The sequence below is a fragment of the Mycteria americana genome, chromosome 14 (assembly GCF_035582795.1).
Source record: "Mycteria americana isolate JAX WOST 10 ecotype Jacksonville Zoo and Gardens chromosome 14, USCA_MyAme_1.0, whole genome shotgun sequence".
Taxonomy (NCBI): domain Eukaryota; kingdom Metazoa; phylum Chordata; class Aves; order Ciconiiformes; family Ciconiidae; genus Mycteria; species Mycteria americana.
The window spans coordinates 7,823,676-7,844,215 of NC_134378.1; the positions used below are offsets into that span (position 1 = coordinate 7,823,676).

General features: G+C 40.9%; 1 protein-coding gene across 9 annotated transcripts in view; it reads left to right on the forward strand.

Moving 5' to 3' along the window:
- Positions 1–20,540, forward strand: part of EYA2 (EYA transcriptional coactivator and phosphatase 2) — a 103,408-nt gene that overhangs the window by 49,179 nt on the left and 33,689 nt on the right. For all 9 annotated transcript variants that reach the window (XM_075517319.1, XM_075517322.1, XM_075517316.1 and 6 more), the window contains 3 exons: positions 7–149; positions 3,036–3,152; positions 19,031–19,098. In XM_075517319.1, the coding sequence (XP_075373434.1) occupies positions 7–149; positions 3,036–3,152; positions 19,031–19,098 (328 nt within the window). The remainder of the gene's footprint in view (positions 1–6; positions 150–3,035; positions 3,153–19,030; positions 19,099–20,540) is intronic.

Consider the following 20,540-nt stretch of genomic DNA (forward strand, 5'->3'; position numbering starts at 1 on the left):
GAATAGACATTATCCCCATATAGTGGCAGTCCCATCTTTCCCAACAATGGCAACGTATGGACAGACTCAATACAGTGCGGGAATCCAGCAGGCTGCTGCATACACTGCCTATCCACCTCCGGGGCAGCCCTATGGCATACCCTCCTACAGTGAGTACTCTGACATCATGTTACCTTTGAGGACAACTTCCTCTTGCTCCTAGAAGAATATATTTGAAGTCTTAAGCTTTAGAATGAAAGGTCATTTCTGTCTTGGCAACGTTCTCTTCTTAGGCTAAGAGGAATATCTGACTTTGTTAAAAATTGTTAGGATTACTTTGAACTATCTATCAGGTCTTGATATCCTGGGTTATGGTCTTACAAACTAGGTAAGTTTGGAGCTGGTCAGTAGTAGGATATGAGGCAGCATGAGAAACTCAGATTCAGTAGGATGTGCCGCTTAGGAGTAGTAGCTGGTGAGTGTTCCCATGACTTGCTGCCAAGACAAAGTCTCTTGCAGTAAATATGATATTTAGGTAAACTACACTTTCCCTTCCTTGATCCTTCCTGGGGTTTCAACGATACAAGCTACTTTAAGAAAAACTTTTTGTATATTATTACGGAAGAGGCAAGACACAGAGCAGAATAAGGTATGGGTGAAATGATACAGAGTACTTTGGCTTTGCAAGACAGTTCGTATTCAGATGGACGGTTGTTAGCTGTAGGTGCAGTAAACATTTCTAGCCCCAGTCAGCTTTGTTCCCTGCTTTCCTGCACAGCCTCGCTAGCAGCTGTGGGGAGATGGTGCTGGCCAGGAGCAGCTGGGGGATTCAGGCAGGGGACTAATTAAACCAGCAGTCCTGACGGGGGAATGCCTGGTAAACCAAGTGTTAAGAGCGTCCTCAAGCTCTGCATGGAAATACTGAGCTCTTGAGGGAGCTGGGAAGTTCTCTCCACTCCTAAAGACCAAAGAGATACTGCTCTTGCTTAGGTACAGCTCTTTAACATAGAGCTTTGGGCCCCTTATTCCCAGCTGATCCTGTGAGTGTCGAGTCTTGCAGTATTAAAATGGCTTCACAGTTCTGTTTCCGCTCCTGGTTTCTCTTGTGCTCCTAAACACCTTTGTTTGCTTGGCAGATAACAGCATCCCCTCCCAACAAGAAGGTTTTATACAGCCATTGACAAGGCTTTTACTGAAGGGAAATTGAATGCAATGGTCTGGAAGGCCAGGGAAATGGGCTTGGCAGAGCTGAAGCTCTACCAGGATGATGAGAGGAACATTTTGAGACCCTTTCCTGGAGCTACTTGTGTGTTTGCATCAGCTGGCTGATTTCCAAGGCAAACTCTGAACAGTTGTCCTGTTAGAGCAGGTGAAAGTAGAGCCATTTGCTACTGCCTAGAGTCTTTAGGGCATACATGTGTCAGGCCCATATGCTGCTTATAAATTCTGCAGATGACCTCTTAGCATCCTTGAACAGTGATTTCCCTCCCCCAGCCCATATACCCTCTCTAAGATACTCAACACAGCATATGAAAAACTCCATCTGGCTGACAACCAAGAACAATGAAGCAGTATTGTCTTTAGGCACAAAAATAAAACTCAGCCAGTTTCTAGACAAAACAGAACATTGTGTGGAAATTAATTTGGTGCTAAGTTATTTCGCTGTCTTACAACAATTTTTAGACTTCCAAAAAGGCCCATTCGCTGAAGATTAATTGTAGCTGGGGTAGGTTGAGTGCTCGCATGCGGAGTGCTGATGTAATTGAAAAGCATGGGATGTTATGAAAAGCGGCTTCTCTGCGCACACTCACAAATCCCTTCGCTTCCCCAGCAGTAATGGAGCTGGATGCTTGCACCAACACATGTTCATTCACTGTCCAAATAAACTTCCTGCGTTTCACAGTGCAGCACTGTCATCTTGTTGCTAACTTGTGCTCAAATTGCATTGCAGCTATTCTCACCTAAAGCTAAAATAAGTGATTTTTATTAGAGAAAACATTATCTGGGAGAACTTATTCCCAACCTGAGCAAATGCAGACTTGTTGCTTTTAAGAGTCATTAAGCTAGAAAACAGCATGTTTGCTGAAAGGCATGTGAATTCAACTTGTCTTTTGGCAAGTTTGCCTACAAGTGCTAAAAGATGACAACAGCCTAGAAAGTGTATAAATGCAAGGCCAGAACATCAACAGGGTCTTTGTTTAGTTCCAGCACTCAGGGTGTGTCCGATGGCTATTTTTTGTTTTGTGCAAATAGGCATGCAAAGGAGGGAAGGATCATGCCCAAAGGGTTCATAATAAGACGCACCTTTCAGCTGTTTATTTTAATAATACAGCTGTACAATCTCAGCAGCATCTCAGAATAAAGTATCAGCCCCAATCACTACCAGCAAAGGTTTCATCTTGCAATGTTTAATTCAGCTATTGCTGTTCCCCCTGTAAATTGTCAGTTTAATTGCCTGATTTTAGTAATGAAAAGATTTTTGTGGCTTCAGGGCTTACCTATTGTTCCTGAACTGTATGTTATATCTAACTGAATAGATGATAACCCTCCTGTATGACTTGCCAATAAATATTTTGCTGCCACAGCTAAAAATATAATGCAAGTAAAAGATAACTCTGTTGAGAACAGAAGTCTTGAGGTTATTGAGCACTGAAGAACTTGTTGCTTTGTTAATCATTGCTTGCATCTGATAACTGTTCAGAAAGTTCAGGAGTCAGTGAGTTTGTTTAATTCTAAAACAAAACTATTTGTTCAGAAATTGGTTTTGAAAACAATTCATGGTTGTTTCCCCACCTTAGCAAAAGTTCATTCAGGTGTGGATACAGGATGTAGCTGACTCAGATATTACTTGTGATGAAGTTACTTGACTCTATTAAAGAGACCTGTTTGGGTAATTCAGATAATTAAAAAAATATATATATGTAAGAAAGTGTAGGAAAAAGAGTTTATTAGATTAAAATCTAGCTGAAAAATTGTTAATTCCTAAACTTGCTTTTTTACACCTTTTATGACAAATGCTTATGTTCTGGTCTTGGTTCCTACTATATACCCCAAAGGCATCAAAACAGAGGACAGCCTGAGCCATTCCCCAGGACAGAGTGGGTTTCTTAGCTATGGATCCAGCTTCAGTACCCCAACCGCCGGACAAGCACCGTACACATACCAGATGCATGGTGAGTACAGCTTGGTGTCTTGCAGGATATGCTATCAGAAGTCAGAATCCTGTACCCCCATATTAGACCAATAATTCTTCTTTTGCAATTACAGTGAAAAGCTTAGGTGTGGGCAGTCAGGATAGGGAAGGAGGTAAGTCTTCATAGGTCTGTTTTGCTCATCAAGGAATTAATTTCTGGCTGAGGTACTGGATTTAGCACTAGTATACCCTAGCAAAACTTCACATATTATCAGTATAAGCTTTGCCTTTCTGCAGAAACTGTTTTCTTTTTTTTTAATTAATTTTGTGACTGCATACCTGGGATTGTTGTGTTAGTGTGAATTCCTAGATTCTGAGTGGAAGCAAAACAAAGGTGGTTTTACACTTCATGCAAACAGTAATGTTAGTATTACGCTTCTGTCCTGTGCTGTCCTGAACAAACTGCTCTGTGGTTAAACTGCTGTATATTCTCACCACTAACTTTTTTTTTTTAAAAAGCTGATAACTTGATACTAAAAAAAATTTGTTTACTCTTAAGACATAACTAATACCTGCTAAGATACATCTGCCTGTTTTAACTCCCAAAGTACCAACATCATTAATTACCTACAGACTGCTGAAGGTAAGGTTCAGAGGGGCAGAGCTGAAAGCAGCTGGTTTTTCCTCAAGGTTACTGAGCTAAGATTTAGTAAGTTTAGAATAACTGTTTTATTGTTGTCAGAATAATAATTGATTATAAAATAATCAATTGGATTCCCTTAAGGCTTCAAAGACAGTGCGTTGTGCCTGTAGCTTTATAACACTTTGTTTTGTTGTACAACCAGGAAGGCCAAAATATACTTTTATTTGTAAAAATAAAGTTCTTTTCTGTTCATTCCATTTGAGAAGCTGTATGAAACACCATCTCTCAGGAGATTTAATGTTGATTTGCCAACTCCAAGAAAGTCATGAAAGGTTTTAAATCTGAATTGCCAAGAAGTGTAAAGTAAATGAAAATAGTGGAATTTCATTTGTGATTCCCTTTAGCCCATTTCTAGCATGGTATTCGATTTCTTTGAGCATTTTGGTGCTATTGGTCAGAAACCTGAACTGCATATGGCAGGTTGTCATTATTTGGCTAGTATTCCATGTGCTTTTTCCTCCAGTGTGTGCTGTTCCTGATCTTTGTGAATTATGTTGATTTTTTTAAAGTTATTTTTTTATTTTCCTAGGACTTGCTGAGTCATTAAGCATGAATTGGAGGAGGAGTACTAAAATTTGGATATACTCTGTGTAATCTGAATTTAAAAACACCTGTCCAGGCAATCCTGCAAAGAATGGTGATAAATACTAACAAAACAATAGCAGATGAGAGGAACCATAGCATAACCATTTCAGCTTTATCAATCGTTTTACATACAAGAAGAATAAGGAATATATTCTGAGAAATAGATTATGTCCTTAAAATGTCACTCCATCTCTGTGCCTCTACCTTGAGTCCCCTGGGAGTGGAGTTTCATTCCTCACCTGTAGGCCTCATATTCTGAGTCCACTTTGGTATTTGTATTGAACTTGACTAGTAAAAAGTAAAGATTAGATTTTGTCTTCTGCTAAACCTCAGCACACCTGCGTTTGAAAGTGCCTTGCATTAAGCATGAATTGCCGCGAGTGCGTGAACTGAGACAAGTGTTGAAAAAACATTTCCAAGAGATCAAAATGCAAATATTCTTGCTGTTTCTTAGCAAATACTTTCATTACTGTCAAAGATGTGACAGTAGCCCAAATGAACATACCTCAAGTACTTTAAAATTGCACAATTTAGGTGCTGGTGAATGGGAGGAGTCAGGAAGCCCATCAGCCATGCAGGCTAAACGTGCTGCACCCTTTCGTGCTGTGGCTATATGTATCCAGACTCACTAGTTTAAAAGCAGCTCAAGTACAACTGCAGCAGCTCTCTGGGCAGCAGTGCTAGTCTGTCTGTACCACATGCACGTGAGCTGTCTGAGAGGCTGTTTCACTGGAGGAAAAAGGTCAATCCAAGGGGGAGGGACTTCGCTGGAGGGAAGGCAAATGCGCGCTAGGATAAAGCTCTGCCTTGGCTCTGTCCTTCCCTCAGATATTTTCCAAGGGTTGGAAAACTGGAGAGGAATTGCATGGCTTTCCCAAGTTCTTGTAGAAGGCATGGACAAGGAGAGACATAAAGTCTCTCACTTTGCTTTTTTGATATTGTTGGGGGTCTTTTTTAAAACCTCCAGGCAAAATGCCCTTTTTTGTCATTACACTTAGCTATCCCCCTTGCAAAACTGTCTCTGTTCTCTCAATTCTTCTCAACCCTGAATGTAAAAGGTGGACAGACACATCCACTTTGATTTTAAGTCTGAGAGCAAATAAATCCTAAACAGTTATGAAAACTGGGAAACAAGGTAAAACCCATTTTATTCTAGAAGTTATTTAAGAAAGCTGAGGACTGAGACGTGACCCTCTCCTGAGACTTGATGTGCTAGTTTTGTCAGAGCACATACCTCTAACACTAAGGTGGGTTTTGTGGCTTGAATCCTTCATAGGACATGCTGGAGATGCCTGGGTTGAATGTGGCACAAAAAAAACCCAAAAAAACCCAACAAAACATAGCCTATGTTTTGCGGGTTTTTTGTTACCTTGACTCCTACAAGCTTCATCCGTCCAACTCCTACTGGGAGTCCAGTTTTTGGCTTCTATTTTGCTCCTTGAACATACCAATGTTGTCTTGAGATTGTGTTACACTGTCAGCAGTGGAAGTCCTCTCTTTTTAGTAAAACTGTGGCTGGCAGTTACCAGCAGTTAGGTAGGTGCTGGAGTGTCACAGCTTCGTCGATAGGTTGAAGTGCCAGGTCTGTGCTCTCCCAGAGCAATAGCAGCCATGCTGCTTCCTGACTAACTGCTATATGATTAGATACTGATGGCTGTAACACCGCTATTGACAAAGTACTGGTGTTTTCTTTTGCTGCCTTGGAAGATCTCCGTATTCCTGTCTAGGTTTCTGTTGTTTTTTGTTTCCCCAGAACACAGCTTCCACATGTGCTTTGTGTTAGCTTGGGAGAATCTGAGCTTCTTGCCTGAGAAGGCAAACTCTTGACTCACTTGGGACTGAAGTTTTTAAGATGGCCCCTTTGTTCAATCAAGAGGTTTAGACAAGCAAATTTTGTGCATCAGCACTTGAAAATGTTATACTTGCAAACAATAGTGACACGACCGTGTGTTGTACCAAAACAGGCTGGGAGGAACTTCATGTGTATGTGTATGAGCTTGAAAGTGCCCAAAGTGCTCTCAGATAATTTTCCCTAGGGCGATGCTATGTTACTAGGTGAAATCTCTTCTTTTCAGATTTTTATGCCAGGAAGATCATTTCAGCCAGCTCACTAAGCCTTTAATGCAAAAGAAAACAGAGAAAAACAGTTTCTGCAAGTGGCAGGTGCTTACTCCAAGGCAAAGGGAGCAGGAGTAAATGTGTCTTCCTGTTGTAAACAAGTATTTCCACCCTACTTCTCCTTGCTTGTGAGACAAACAGTCTCAAGCTCCCTGATCGTACAGTTTATTTACCTTGCTGAGTGCTAGTGAAAGGTTTGAGTGAGAAGCCAGGAGCCTTCCTGTGCTGAGTGCTACCGAGGAATGTGTGCTCAGTGTTTTCCCACGCCACAGCACTTGGAGGTGGGGAGGTGATCACTGTCTCCCTAATGCAAGCAAGCAACTCTCAGTGCTGCCCAGCTCCAGGACCATTGAGACTTTTGCTAAGTTCCCATCGGTCCTTTTGGTCACGCCATTGCTGACTCAGGCAGGGACTCTGGTTGATGGTCTAAACCAGCTGAAAAGGGCAAATTTTTATTTACATGTTTTTATAAAATCAAATTTCAGGGAGACTTTTAAGAGTCAAGCTCTTAACCCCCACTTCAAGGACAAAATGTTGAAAGAGGGGTCTTGAAGAGAGTGACTTGCAGGGGATAAGCAAGGCAAGGTATCTCCAGGAGTGTGTGCTGCTCAGTTTTGTATTCTAAAGTGTGAGGAAAAAAATATTTTAAGCTAAGCTCTGCAAGTATTGTAATATGGTAATAGCTCAAGTGCATAAGTGAAATAACTTTGGTATTTTTTGCCTCCATTGAGAACCAGCTCCCAGAGCAATATAGTGAAGTCATCCACGGGCGGGCGTGGGTGGTCAGACTGTGAATCTTGAGCAGATTGTGCAGCCTATGTGATTCCTCCTCACTGTCCCCTCATTTATGAGTTACATGGTCCAGCCAGCAAATAGGCACCTATCGTAGGTGTGTTACGTCAGTCACCAAGGAATAAATGAACTCTTGGGTGACAAATACTTTGTCTCACAGGGCTCTAGGACAAATGTTCTCCTTCAGTAAGTGCCAACATAGTTGGTGCTGGTTTGTTTGCTCTCATGTTTCTTTGGTACCAGTGTTAACTCTGGCTGGGATGCATGTGTTGGGCTGCAGCCTCACCTCTCTGATGGCTGTTGTCAGTAACATGGGACTTCTGAAGCCAAATTCTGCTCTCTCTTAAGTCTGTTCGTTTTCATTACAAACACAGATGATGCAGGTGTACTGGGGTAGCATTCAGCTTTTCATCTTTAATTCCAGTTATCAACTGTATCCTGGTTCTTGAGCGAGAACAGAATCCACTAAAAAGCAAGAATCAGAATAGAACATTCTTTTGGTCATTAAGAACATAAAGAAAAAAACCCTATTTTACAGCCAGCCAGGAGGGGAAATCTATTTTCATGCTTCCCTAGCAGATTGTGCTTCCCTAGCATGAAAATAAATTAAATGTGGAAGGGTTTTTAAGCCAAATAGCTAATGCAGTATGTCACACCTATATAAATATAAAAGATGAGGTTGGCAAGTTCCATAGCTCATAAAAATGACATGAAATTACATCACAAAGGTACTATAGATTGAAATAATGATTTTAGTTGCCATGTAACAGTGGATGTGATAGTATATCATCAGACTTTGAGTAACATTCAAATAGACTGAAATATGCTATTCACTTATTTACTCTGAGTGACTTTTTTTCTCTCTTCTTTTAACCAGTGCTGTATACAGTGTTGTTTTGTGTCATTATTGTATTTACAAAATTAATTTGTTTCATAATGAAGCGAAGATATTTGAAATATGCATGTGACCAGTCTGGGGATGCCACTCATTTTTAGAGTCATGAATCAGAAGAGGCGGCGACAGCTTATGTTAGATTTTTGTCTTTAAAGTGATAAATTTGTAATGCTGGTAAAAAAACGTTGCTTCAAGGCCTATGCCATTTCTTAATCAGTCCTCATGTAAGTGTACAATTACAGTCCAAACGACATCCTAGGCTAGATATTAGAAGTATATTGTGCTTTTTAGCACACATTTTTCTAAGTTTAAATTTTCTGATAATTTAGAAGTTCAGTGATTTGCTCAGACTTTTGGTAAAATTACTATTCAGTAGTAGAAATTGAACATAAACCACAAAGATTATATTCAACTTCTGCCCCAAAGAGCTTACCGTCTTAACTGGCGATTGAGGAAACTGCTTGCTGTTGCTGAGGGTGGGGGAGAAATCTTTGGAATATAAGAAACTTATCATTTAGTGAGTTATGTAAAATACAAAGAGAAAACTGTGCTAGCATGTTAGCTACTGTAGAAAACCATCACCTATGCAGAGAGAGCAATAGCAGCCAGCTTAGAGAGCATTTCCTGTGGTCGCATGAGCATGTGTTACCCCTTTATTGCACATCAAGCCATCTCTTCTCAGCTTATCGTTAATTCCTAGACAATGCCTTGCTCTTCAGTTATTATTGCTATAATGACAGCTGGTATGAAACTATGAAGTTGCACAACAGTTAAAACTGTGGCCAAAGACCACTGGGGATACTGTCATTGGGCAAGAAAAGACTTGACCACTTCTTTTTTTTTAAATATCCAAATCCATCTACCCACAAAATACTTTTTACATTACAAAGGAAAATTCAGTTATGTAACTGGGATAACTTTCCTTTGCCAAGGAATTGCAAAGCAGTATTGAGTTCAGTACAGACATAAATTTGGGGCCAAAGACCTACGCAGTGAAATTCTTTGCTACTGCTGAGCATTTGTTTTCTTTGTAGAGTCCATTCTGATCAGCTGTCAAATAATGAATGAATAGAAAGCAGCATTTCTTCTGTGCAATGCTGATTTGAAATGGACTAATTATATATGTTGCTTATGAATTGTTCTCCTGGCCTGAGACCAAGTAAAATCTGAATATTTAATCAGTTGAAATGTTTTCTTATGCTGGAAATATTTTGGCTCTTGTTAATATCTGGATAATCTAGACAAATTTTTTTCCAAGAGATGCCTGAGTTTCTTGCAATTGTGTGCCAGTTTGTGTGTTACATATTTTAATATGAGCCCATAAATATCTGTTTGGCATGAATAGTTAGCTCTACATGCATGAATTTTGCAAAGGAAGTGGCACGTTTAATTTTAAGCTTGATTCTTTAAGTCCTTAGTGATGAAATGTGTGAGAAGGGGAAATTTCAATCTACACTTGAGAAATGTGGATCACACTTTGGCATACAGATAGTGAATCCATCTGAAGTCCCAGAAAATAAAGGAGAGTGAGAGCATGTTCTCAGCAAACTGTCATTCAGATGCCTTAGATTCATAAAATTAAAACCTCAGTAGAAAATGAGTAGTCTCTTTCAAAAGCTTCTGCTTCACAGCTGGTTTGCATTAGTTGCAGTCTAAAACTGTGGCAGTAAAGCTGTGCTCCACTCCATGGTGAGTTCAGCAGGGAGAGGCCTCTCTTCAGGAGGGGTCAGACCTCACTTTTTACAGTGTAAATACAAGGTTCCTCAGAATAACAGCACAGTCTCCCTTTCAAAGATTTTTAAACACCAGGGGCTGACCATGCTACATTTACTTTGTTTTAAAACGAGCTGTCTTACAGGAGAGGGAAGTCAAGGGGAGAGGCAAAGGTGTTGACAGTGATGCACTGTAAGCTGCAAGGATCTGTGCTACTGCTACCAAGGGCAAAGCCCTGCTCTAACTTTTCCCATTTGCTGCTTTTTTGAGGTTCCATTCGGAACTCATTCCTTGGTCATTATTAAACAAGGAGGGACTTGGGAAGAGGATAATGCTATTGGAAGGAGTAGACACCAGGGTGGATGATCTTGAAGCTAGGGGAGCAAATGTGTGTTTGCAAGAGAGAAATGGGCTGACAAATCATCTGTAACTCCTGCTCTGTCCAGGCTCATCAGGGGTTTATTGTCAACATCTTTGTCCCTGGGGAACACCAGGGTTTGTGGTAAGGTTTAAAGCTTGTGTGGGGACACAGGTTCTCATGGCTGAATAGCACCCATGGAAACTCAGAAGTAATGGCAAAATGATATTAACTGTAGAGATGATGGTGGTACAGCCAAAACCAGGAATCTTCTCTGAGACAGAGCATTTACTTTGGAGGTATCTTGCATCTGCTGAGATGCTCAAGAGGAGGTTTCACCACAGGGATGTGTGGAGGAGGGCTCTGCCCACACCCAGCTGCCTGGTGCGAAGAGCTGGCTTGCACTTCATGAGGCGTCATTCTTCTAGCTTGTTCCCTGTGTTTCAAGGTGTCTGTCCAGATCTCTGTGTTTAAGAACTACTACAGGTAGTTTTAGAAGGATATGTTTGAGTGTAAGACAAGTCATTGGTTCACTGCAGGAAGTGTTGGATAAAATTCGATGGTTGTCCTGTACAAAAGATCAGACTTGATATCTGTAAAGTCTAGCTGGCTGTCTGGGTGTTCACACTGAAACAGAATGTATGAGTGCTGCCCAGTGATGGTGGTGATGCTGTTTGTACATCATTGCTGCAACTATAAGCCTTGCTCATGGATTAGGGTAGATGAAGATTTAGGAAAAGTATAAAGAAAGAGTAATACTGCTTCTAATGCAGATTAGTATTAACTTGAGCATCTTGGTCTCCTACCCAGTGTCAGAAGTTTTGGAGGAATTGCAGAAAATGAGTCTTTTGAAACATACAGTTTTGCAAATATTTAGGAGGAACTCTTTCCTCAGTGCGAAGAGCAGTGGGGGAGGAAGCTTGAGAGTTTTGTTTGACTGTCTGTCATCAGGTTGACGGAGGATAGCATCAGGGAGATGGAAGCAGGCATGACAGTTATGAATAAGAGAGAAGCAATAAGGTAGGGGGACAATAGTGACGCGACTGGATAAAGACAATACAGTTTGTCTGTGGTATAATGAGGAAGTGGGAGCCAACAGAGAAGAAAGGAGTGACGTTTCCCTAACCTGCTGCTTGACTATCTTGGGAGTGTTTGTGGAGGTCAGACAGAATACTCAAAACATGGGTTAATGAGCAAAATCAGCATAGAAAACAGTCACAGAGATGTTTGGATGTCATAGAGACTTCTGTTTCTGGATTTTATTTTCATCACTTTTGTAGGATGTAAAAAAAAAAAAAAAAAAGGCATAGGTTGGTAACAGCTTGGGAAATTATGAACTTGGCCTTGATTATTCAGCTTATAGTGCAGTTGGCATAGTATATGCTAAAATGTTATAGAAGCATCACTGAATAATTGATTCAATATACCTAATAATGTTTTCCTGAAAATATCTAGAAGGCAATAGAAGAGCTAGTGTAAAATTACATATAAAAATCTACATCAGGAAACATCATACCTGCATAGTCAAGCACTTGAAAGTTAGGAAACATCAGATTCATGATGCTAGTGCAGTATTGGTACTGCTTTCTGTTCTGTCTCATTTCCAGGCACTGGTGTGAGGTAATGCTCTGGTGGAAAAAATAGAATGCAGTCATACGGTCAAAGACTGTGATGATGTTTGTGGACAAATAAGGTCTGACCCTGCTTCAGGTAGCGCAGGCTGTGCAACTCAGAAGTTTCTTAACTGATGTGCTGGCATTGGATAACGCTCTTGCATGGGCTTTTTTATATGTCATTTTGGATGCACTTTCTATTTATATTGGGAGGGTTTAAACACTGAAACTTCTGCACTACAATACTGTGACCTCTAGAACTGTGAGAATACCTGCACTGTCTGAAGAAGAGTCCATTGACAGTTATTAAAGATAAAAAGAGGAGGATATAAACTTGGCTTAGAAAGTCTGTAACGGGCAGATTAATTAGAGCTGACAAGGCAATACCAGGGCAAAGTTCACTCTGCTTTTGTCCTGTTTCTTACACTTTCCTCTGAGCATCCACTCTTGGCCACTGTTGTGGTTGTTTTCCTGGAGGCACTGCAGTATTGAAGCAGTGCATAGAGTGGCTGGAAAAGCCTTGGGGCAAATGCCTGGCTCTAGAGTATTCAGTAGAGAGTTACCATGATCCTAAGTGATGGGTCAAAGAGTGGAGACCACGCTGCCCAGACAGCTCTTTTATTTTCCATTTGGTATTTAGAGATTCACCTTGCTCAAGGGGAAGGGAATTGCTAAACAGCGGCTGTGCTCACAGGCCAGATTTTTATCCCCAGTTGCATGACAGCAGATGTTATAGGGCTAGTTAGATTTTAATGCTGACCTGGGAACTGGAATCTTGTAGCCACTAAACACAGGAGGTGGCAAATCCAGCTTTCCTTTATCATGTCTTGTTATCTGTCAGTGGAGGATTGTGTCCAGGATGAAACTGCAGCTGGAGGAATCTTTAATCTTTGGTGTCCATGGAGTCACCCAAATAAAGTCAGTTTTGCTGGTTGTCTTTTCAACAGGGGATTGCACAGAAACAGTCTACATCATTATTGTAAGGATGTTCACTTTTTGGCCTAAAACATTTTTGTGATTTGTTTTTGAAGACAATCCAGTGTGATTTCCTTCTATAGCTGCAGCATCATTTGATAGGAGTGGTTAAAAGGAACACTTTCTCAAAATATAATAAAATTTAATTGCTTTCCCATGGTTCAAATCCTGAGAGTAAATATAAACCATCCCAGCACTTTCAACACTATTGTTGAGCTGGATTGAGCTATACAGGTGACCAGGCTCAAAAGGATGGTAAAAGCCAGGCCCTTAAAACTGCACCGGTCATCACTTGTTAAAGCTCTTTGAGGCTCTGTGGGTTGAGTACTCCCAGAAGCAGGCAGCAGGGGAAGAGATTTGACTCAGAAAAACTGTACTTTAAAATGTGTTTTACATCACCATTGAAAGTGCCCTCAAACACCTGGTCAGGCTAGCAGGACTGAATGGGGTTGTAGTGGGAGACAAACGGACATATTTTAAATGGGTTGCGTATCGGTGACTATTACCTGCAGGAGGCGTTCATATGCTTCTGGGAGCAATGTCCTTTAATAGACACGGCTGATGCGAAGTGCCATAGCATTGTAGAATCATGCTTTTCATCTAGGTTAATGTAGTGTGCTCTTCCCTATATTGTCTGAGCCCTTCCAGACAGAAATACAAGACTGTTTTTGGGGAAGGGTTCATTATACCTAATGGCAAACAGTTGAGCAATATGCTGCAAAGTACATATGGGTTGAGTTTTTCTTCTTCTTTAACGGGTCAGATAGTCTTGAAATACCTTCACAGCTGACAGCCATGCAACATTTTATGAGTTTTCTTGCCCAATAAATGCAGGCAGATGTTGTAGGATTTGGAACCTTACAAGGCACTGGAGTATAGCTAGTGGGAGGTAATTTTGATGAGTGCTTAACCTCTCACTAAAAAAGTAGCAGCTTGAAGAAGGCAATATTTACTGCAGGAAACATTAGCTTGTCAGAGAGCTAAAGCACTGCAAAGAACATTTCTGAATGACCATGCAAGTCTTCAGCCAGATGTTCTTCGTAGCATAGAGTAATGCACACTCTGCTGGGAGTTAGACTAAGGCCTTTCCTTGCATCACTCAGTCAACATTGTTTCCTGTAGGAAAACAGCTCGCTGATGCAAGAATACACAAGCCATTATATGCAAGCTTGTAAAATACCATGCAATTCAGCTGAACCCTGTAGGCATTTATTTTATTAGTGCTAAGTGATCAAATAATCCTTTGAGAGAACTCTCCCTGGAACTGCCGTGCAATTCATCTACAAGTTAGAGGAAACACTTGGATCTAAGCTTTGTTGTTCTATTTCAAGCATATTCAGAAGTGCCCATGGTAGCCACCCTCTGAACACACTCATTTCAGTCCAGTGTTCCATCTTTTGAGTGTTCATGATGGACTCACAATTGCTGCTGGCTACCTAGAGAGCTGTGATAAATTCCCTGCTGTCCACCTGTGTTGAACCTGGCTATCTCCTCCTCTGATTGTTGAGTATTTAATTGAATATTGGAAGGGCAAACCATTTGTTCTTCTAAATATAGCAGCTTATTCTCTTTTGAGCAGCACAGGTGACTTGGAGAACACCTCCCTGATGTCAGGGCCCATCTGACCTGTGAAATGCAAGGACACAAACCTGATTTTCAAAGCTTGCTGTGGTATTCATCTGAACTATACCACAGGCCCATCCTGTCTCTGTAATCACAACTCCCTATGTCGTGCTGTGTATTCATAAGCTGAAAGAGAACTTTTTTTAGCAATGCCAGAGCTTAGTCTGAAGATACTGAAAATAACCATGAATATTCCCTTATTTTCTTCACTTGCTCTTACCTGGAAAGGAGGGGAAGAAATGCAGCCTGTTATTGCAGTGACTGAAAGACAGAAAGGGAGAGACTGAGAGGAAGGAGAAACTGGCATGAAAATTTTTGCAGGAGCACAGTCCAGATCACACACCATTGAAATTATCACTGACCATGGCATAGATTTTTAAAATACTTGAATTAAGAAGGGAATGAGGGGAAAATAGCAAATGAAATCCATCTGTACGAGAACAGGAATATACCATCAATCAGCTCACAAAGAGTTTCTCTATACATGTTGCCCTTGGACACTCATATAGAGAAGGACCACATCTACTTATCAAGGAAAAGTCGTGGCACTGAATGTGTATGGCATATGCACGCCTTTTATGCGGTGTCTTTTAATGCAAGTGTGTTTGTGATATACATACTTTACAGGAACATTTACAGTACCATACATCTGAAGAGCTATCCTTCTCTAGAGTCCAGATTGTTTTATTACCAGCTAAATGTTCTTTAAGCTACCTGTGAATGAGGGCATTGTGACATTTAGCAACTGGTTTGATTGAACACAGATGTGAACCATATTCCATATGGAGAAGATCCAAAGGGAGAGATCCTAGGCTTGTTTCTGATTTGCAAGTAGGAGTTTGAATGCAATTACTTGACATTGAGCTACCAAGATAGATGGAAACAAATCACTTGCACGTCTACAGTATTGCAAACGTAAAATCAGCTGCAGTTTGAGATAGTGCACTGTCTTCAGAGGTCAGGAAAAGAAGCCAATATATGTGAAAGCAAAAGTCCTGTAGAAATGGGCAGTATCTGCTCAGAAATGGGAGGGGGGCAGACATTCATGTACATTGCTTACCAAGAGGCTTCCTAGGCGTGCCCCGTTCCATATAAGCACCACTTTCTAGTGTCATTCCATTCTATCTCTGAATATTACAAGAAGTACTATTACCTGGGAAAGCATTTACAAACAATGATTACACAGGGAATAAGGCTAAATTGATAATGCCAGTATGCAAGGTCTGTTGATAATTTTCCAGCATTTCTTGAGTGTAAAATTTACTGATGCAAAACTGAAATTGTATGTGGCAGAATTCATTGTATTATGGAAATGTTTATTTCTTATCAACAACTTAGGGATGAAAAGCAAACATTTGGGGCCAGTTCTGAGATGTGTTCTGAACTGCTGAATTCTACAAGGCTGCTCACAGAAACTGTAACTAGCAGGCCTCATTCTCTGCTCATGAAGAGAGAGGGTTTATCCTTGTCTTCATTGCCTGTGGTGCTTGTTTGTTTTCCTTACATTTGAACTGATTGTGCATCATTGAAAGTGTGGTCTCTCCAGTCTAGCCTATAAAGTGGAACAGGGACTGAGCTATAGTAGCTCCCATGAAACAGCTGTAGTCCCCAAGACAAAGGTTGATGTTAAAATGAAATATTTCTGAACCTGAATCTTCAAGAACTTTCTTTTCCATGCAGATAATTGATTTTTTTTTTTTTTTTTTTTTTTTCCCTCCCAGCTTTTCATCCTTGTTCAGCTGGGAAGAAATTGCAAGTTTTACTAGCTTTGGTTGTTTGTCTCAAGTTTCCTCATCTGTAACTATTCTGCTCTAACAATACTGAGCTACCAAGAGATAGAGTTTAGCAGCTGTCAAGGTATACCCGGGGGGGGGGGCGTGTCACATTGTCCAAATGCGATGTGTAGGGGCAGAAAGAGAGTTGTGTTTGATCTCAGTTTAGACAAACTATGCCCAAATGATACTCCTGCTTGGTCAGGACACAATGTTGGGGCCAGAACAAGTGAAAAACCTGAGTTGCCAAAATCTATTCCTAGGCCTGTTGAACTTCAGGTTATAGGAAATGCCAGTCTTAAGTACCTTCACCAGTATTTAAATATGCAGGTGAAAAATCAGGAAGTTTAGTTTCTGTCTCTGCACTACAGTCCTTCCTTTTGAAAAATCCCCTGGGTAGAGGGAGCGAGACTGCAGCAGCTTGTAGGGACACCTGAACTTGGACCTGGGGTAGCTCAGCTAAAATGGCAAAAATATATTCTACAAAACCACAGTGTAAAATCCACCACATAGGGTCTAGTCACGGTGTACTGTGGGAAGCTATGGAGCACAAGTCGTTCCCCCACCTCTCACCCCTACCCTTTTCTCCCTGCTCACATACCCACCCTGTGCGTGCATGGACACACTCGCTTTGCACAGCTGGTGCGAAGTTCAGAGTAAGTTCATTCCACTTGTGCAGATCTCTCCTTCTTTTTATAATTCTGATTGTTTGGAAACCAGGAAGCTATGGTATGATGTGCAGGTAGCACAGCAATAAACATGTTCTCATCACAATTTACACATAAAGCGTGAGTCCCTTGAGGTAACTCATCCCCTCTTGACAGCTTTAATAAAGGATGATGGATTGTTTCTAAATGACAGTTTAGGAAGATCAAAAATTCCCCCCTGTATTGTTTTGAGCTCTGGTGTACAAGAGCTGTTTTGTGTTCTGTGAAAGTTGTTTTTGCCTGTAAGCGCTGGGGCTCTATTACTCCCCTTCACAGTGGTGAGAAATGCTTAGTTACCACAGGAATATATTCATCCTGCTGCATACTCGTGACTTTTTTAAAAACTCTGCAGAAAAGCAAAGCCTAGCATGGGCGGGAGGTGGGGAAATGCCAATAGCTGAATGTGTTGCCGTCTTCAGGATGTTGCTCTGGGCAGTCTCCCCATATGGGCTGTGGGGAGGAGGAGGGATTGGATACTGATCCACCCAGAGTTGCCTCTGAATGCCAGGAGGAGGCATCACCTGAACCCACCTGCGCTGGCTCAGCTCCCTAGCCAGCATATGCAGGGGACTTGGGGAGACCCAGGTCTCCAGGTACCTGGGAGTCACCTGCACCCTCTTTTCCCCCTCTCTGCCCTTTTCTTTTTAAAGACGACATGTGGCAGCAAATTAGTTCTGGAGGGCAGAGTCCTCCCCTTGTTTCTTTTTGGCTTGAGATTTATTTCGCAGTGTGTGTGCTTTGTAGCTGCGCTTGGCAGAGTAGAGTTTGTTCAGCTGTCCATTCCCTAGCTAATCTAGCGTCTTAAAATAAAAACAAGCAAGTGGATCTTTGGAGAAGGGTTGCCACATGAAGACATGCAGGGAGTCATACGGTTAAAACAGCACTGCTCAAAGTCATTCACATGTTAAGAAACCAGATAAGGAAAAAAAAAGCTGAGTGCCTGATTAGGGCTCTGTCTGATGGTACATCAAGGTGGCAAAATGAAGCACAGACAAGAGACCACTATGGCCATGAAGCACCAAAATCATATCTCTCTCACTGTGGAAGTAGTGGGTTTGAGTGCTCTTTGGAGCCTCTTGCCTTCCATTAGGATGGGATATGGCATAGTCCAGCTTTTGCCTCTTGTACGCGAACAGCCAGTCCTTGGAGCAAGTGCTGTTGCAAAACACTGGAATACGACTTTGGTATAGATTCTTATCAAACTGCACAAACTCAAGGGGAAGTTCTCCACCCACGTGAAATGGAAAATTTTGAAATAGAAAACAGCATAGACTGGAGTTAAATCAAGGCTACAACTTGCCAGGGGTGCAAGCTTCCCATCTCCTGGATCCTGCAACTCTCCTACCACTTCCCTGCTGGGAGGCAAAGGAGGAGTGTCCCTGCAGATCTTTTCTGAACCTTTACTTCTCTGCCCATAAAATTTTTGTGGTAATGCTTCCTCCAGCTAAGGAGGCCTGGCTGGACATCAGTGGCTTCATTTGGGACAGAACCATCTAAACTCACCTGTCCATCCTTTCTCTTCCTAATGTCCCAGGGTGAAGCAATGTTTTTGCTCCCTGCTGTTCCAGAAATCTCAGCAATATTGTTCTTATGTTTGTGATATAAACAATAGGGAACAAATTTTCAAAGTCTTCTAAAAATTCCCAGGTACCTGGTCCATAAGGACAGATTCCAGGACATACTTATGCATTAAAGAGTGTGTGTATGGTTGTATACATAATCTGAGGAATTTTCCTACAGAAGATGATGATAAAAAATACTCTTCCATTATTTGTTGGAAAAAGAAGTAAATGAATTTTAAACTTGCGTTGAATCCTTGTTTTCCAGCTTTGTTTCCCAGATCCATGTTCGTTTTAGTGTATGTAATGGTTGTCTTTGAATGCCTTTCAGTAAGCAGACCTCAGTAATAGTCCTAAATCTTTACAGCCTTTATTTGTCAAGATTTGCTATATACTTTTTTGTAGTGAGCAAGTACTTTATTTCCTGTTGGAAATTATTTATATTAATATATCCTGTTACTTTGATTGCTGGTGTGTTTTATGACTGTGATATTCTTTCCCTTAGGCACAACAGGGATTTACCAGGGAGCCAATGGCCTGACAAATTCCGCAGGATTCAGTGCTGTGCATCAGGTATGGTTCAGCATTTATTATTGGCAACCTTGTCACTTACTTCAAACACCTGGAAGATTGGTAGATCAGGGAGATTATTCTGGTGTTTACATGTATTTAAGGAAGGTACTGCCATGTGTTTTGCTGAACACCATTTTGCTTTCCTCCTCTGGCCTGTCCGTTTGCTGGACTTCTAGGTATCTTGATTAATTTTAAGATGTGCATATCGATACATGGGCTTGCACAGAGTGCAGTCCTTGTAGGAGGAGGATGCCTGCCATGCTGCTGTAGCAGTGCCAAGAGTCTCATCATTCCTCTGCCATCTTACAATTTTCAGATATGTTTTCCATCCTCTACAAAGAGCTCTGCTTCTAGGATCCTGTCGTCTGCTGTCTTGGCACGGTGTAATAAATACGAACAATTTGAAAGAGGCGTTGGCAGGCCCTGATGAATATTGAGCCATCTGAGCTGTCTGTGCGCTTCCTTCTTTGAGAATACACCTGTCTGTGGGCTTCATGCTTCAGATACCTTGATAAATGTGTGTGTATAAATAAACAGCATGCATATATACACAACACAGATGTTTTTCAGTAGCAAATGTCTCTTCTTGGTTGGACCAAACAAATGAGTATACTGTTCCAGAAAATGTGTTTTGGTTGGCCAATAATTTCAATTCCTTGTTTGTAAGGTGATTGTTGACTTGTATTTTTAATGACAACAGTGGACAATTTCTTTATTACTTCAGTTTTGGCTAAAAACATGGTCAGTAAATGCTGATAGAAGTGCATTTGATTGAAGTATGGAGCTTACCTAAAAAGGGGGAAAAAATTGGACTGTTTTCATTATTTTGTGATATTCTTCAAGAGAAAACAATGAAATCCTCTCATTTCTTTTTCAGTTTAATTCTTACAATGACAACTTGAGTCTTTGTTCTTGAGAGCTCCCTGGTGACTGAAAGTTAATGAAATAGCTGTGTCACAGACAAAGATGTAAGCAGTTAAGGAGGAAAGTGCTTTTAGTCTTTTTAAAGACTATTTATTATTTAATTTTATTTAATACCAGAGGCTCATTAGCATTTCTGAGGATATAAAAACCTTTTGCTGAAAGACAGTCCCCAGAGCATGAATACAGTTCTCTAGCTGAAAAAGCAAATAGGTGGACAAGAGCAGGAGTTGCAATTAAAACAAAAAGAAACAAATTAAACTTTTTATGTTTTAATTTTCCAGAGGAGTTTTCTAATCTATTCTAGTGTCCTGCTTCTCACAAAGAAAAGAACATGTGGGGATAACGGTATGAAATTTGTTTAGGAGCCTTAAAATCAAGACAAAGGGTTTCGTAATACCTCAGCTCCCCAAGGTCACTTGCACCTCATATTTTTAGTTCATTTTTCTGTAGGTAGGGAAGATCACTTAGGCATTTAATTCTTGCTGAGAGAGTTGGACAATCTCAACTGTGAACACTTC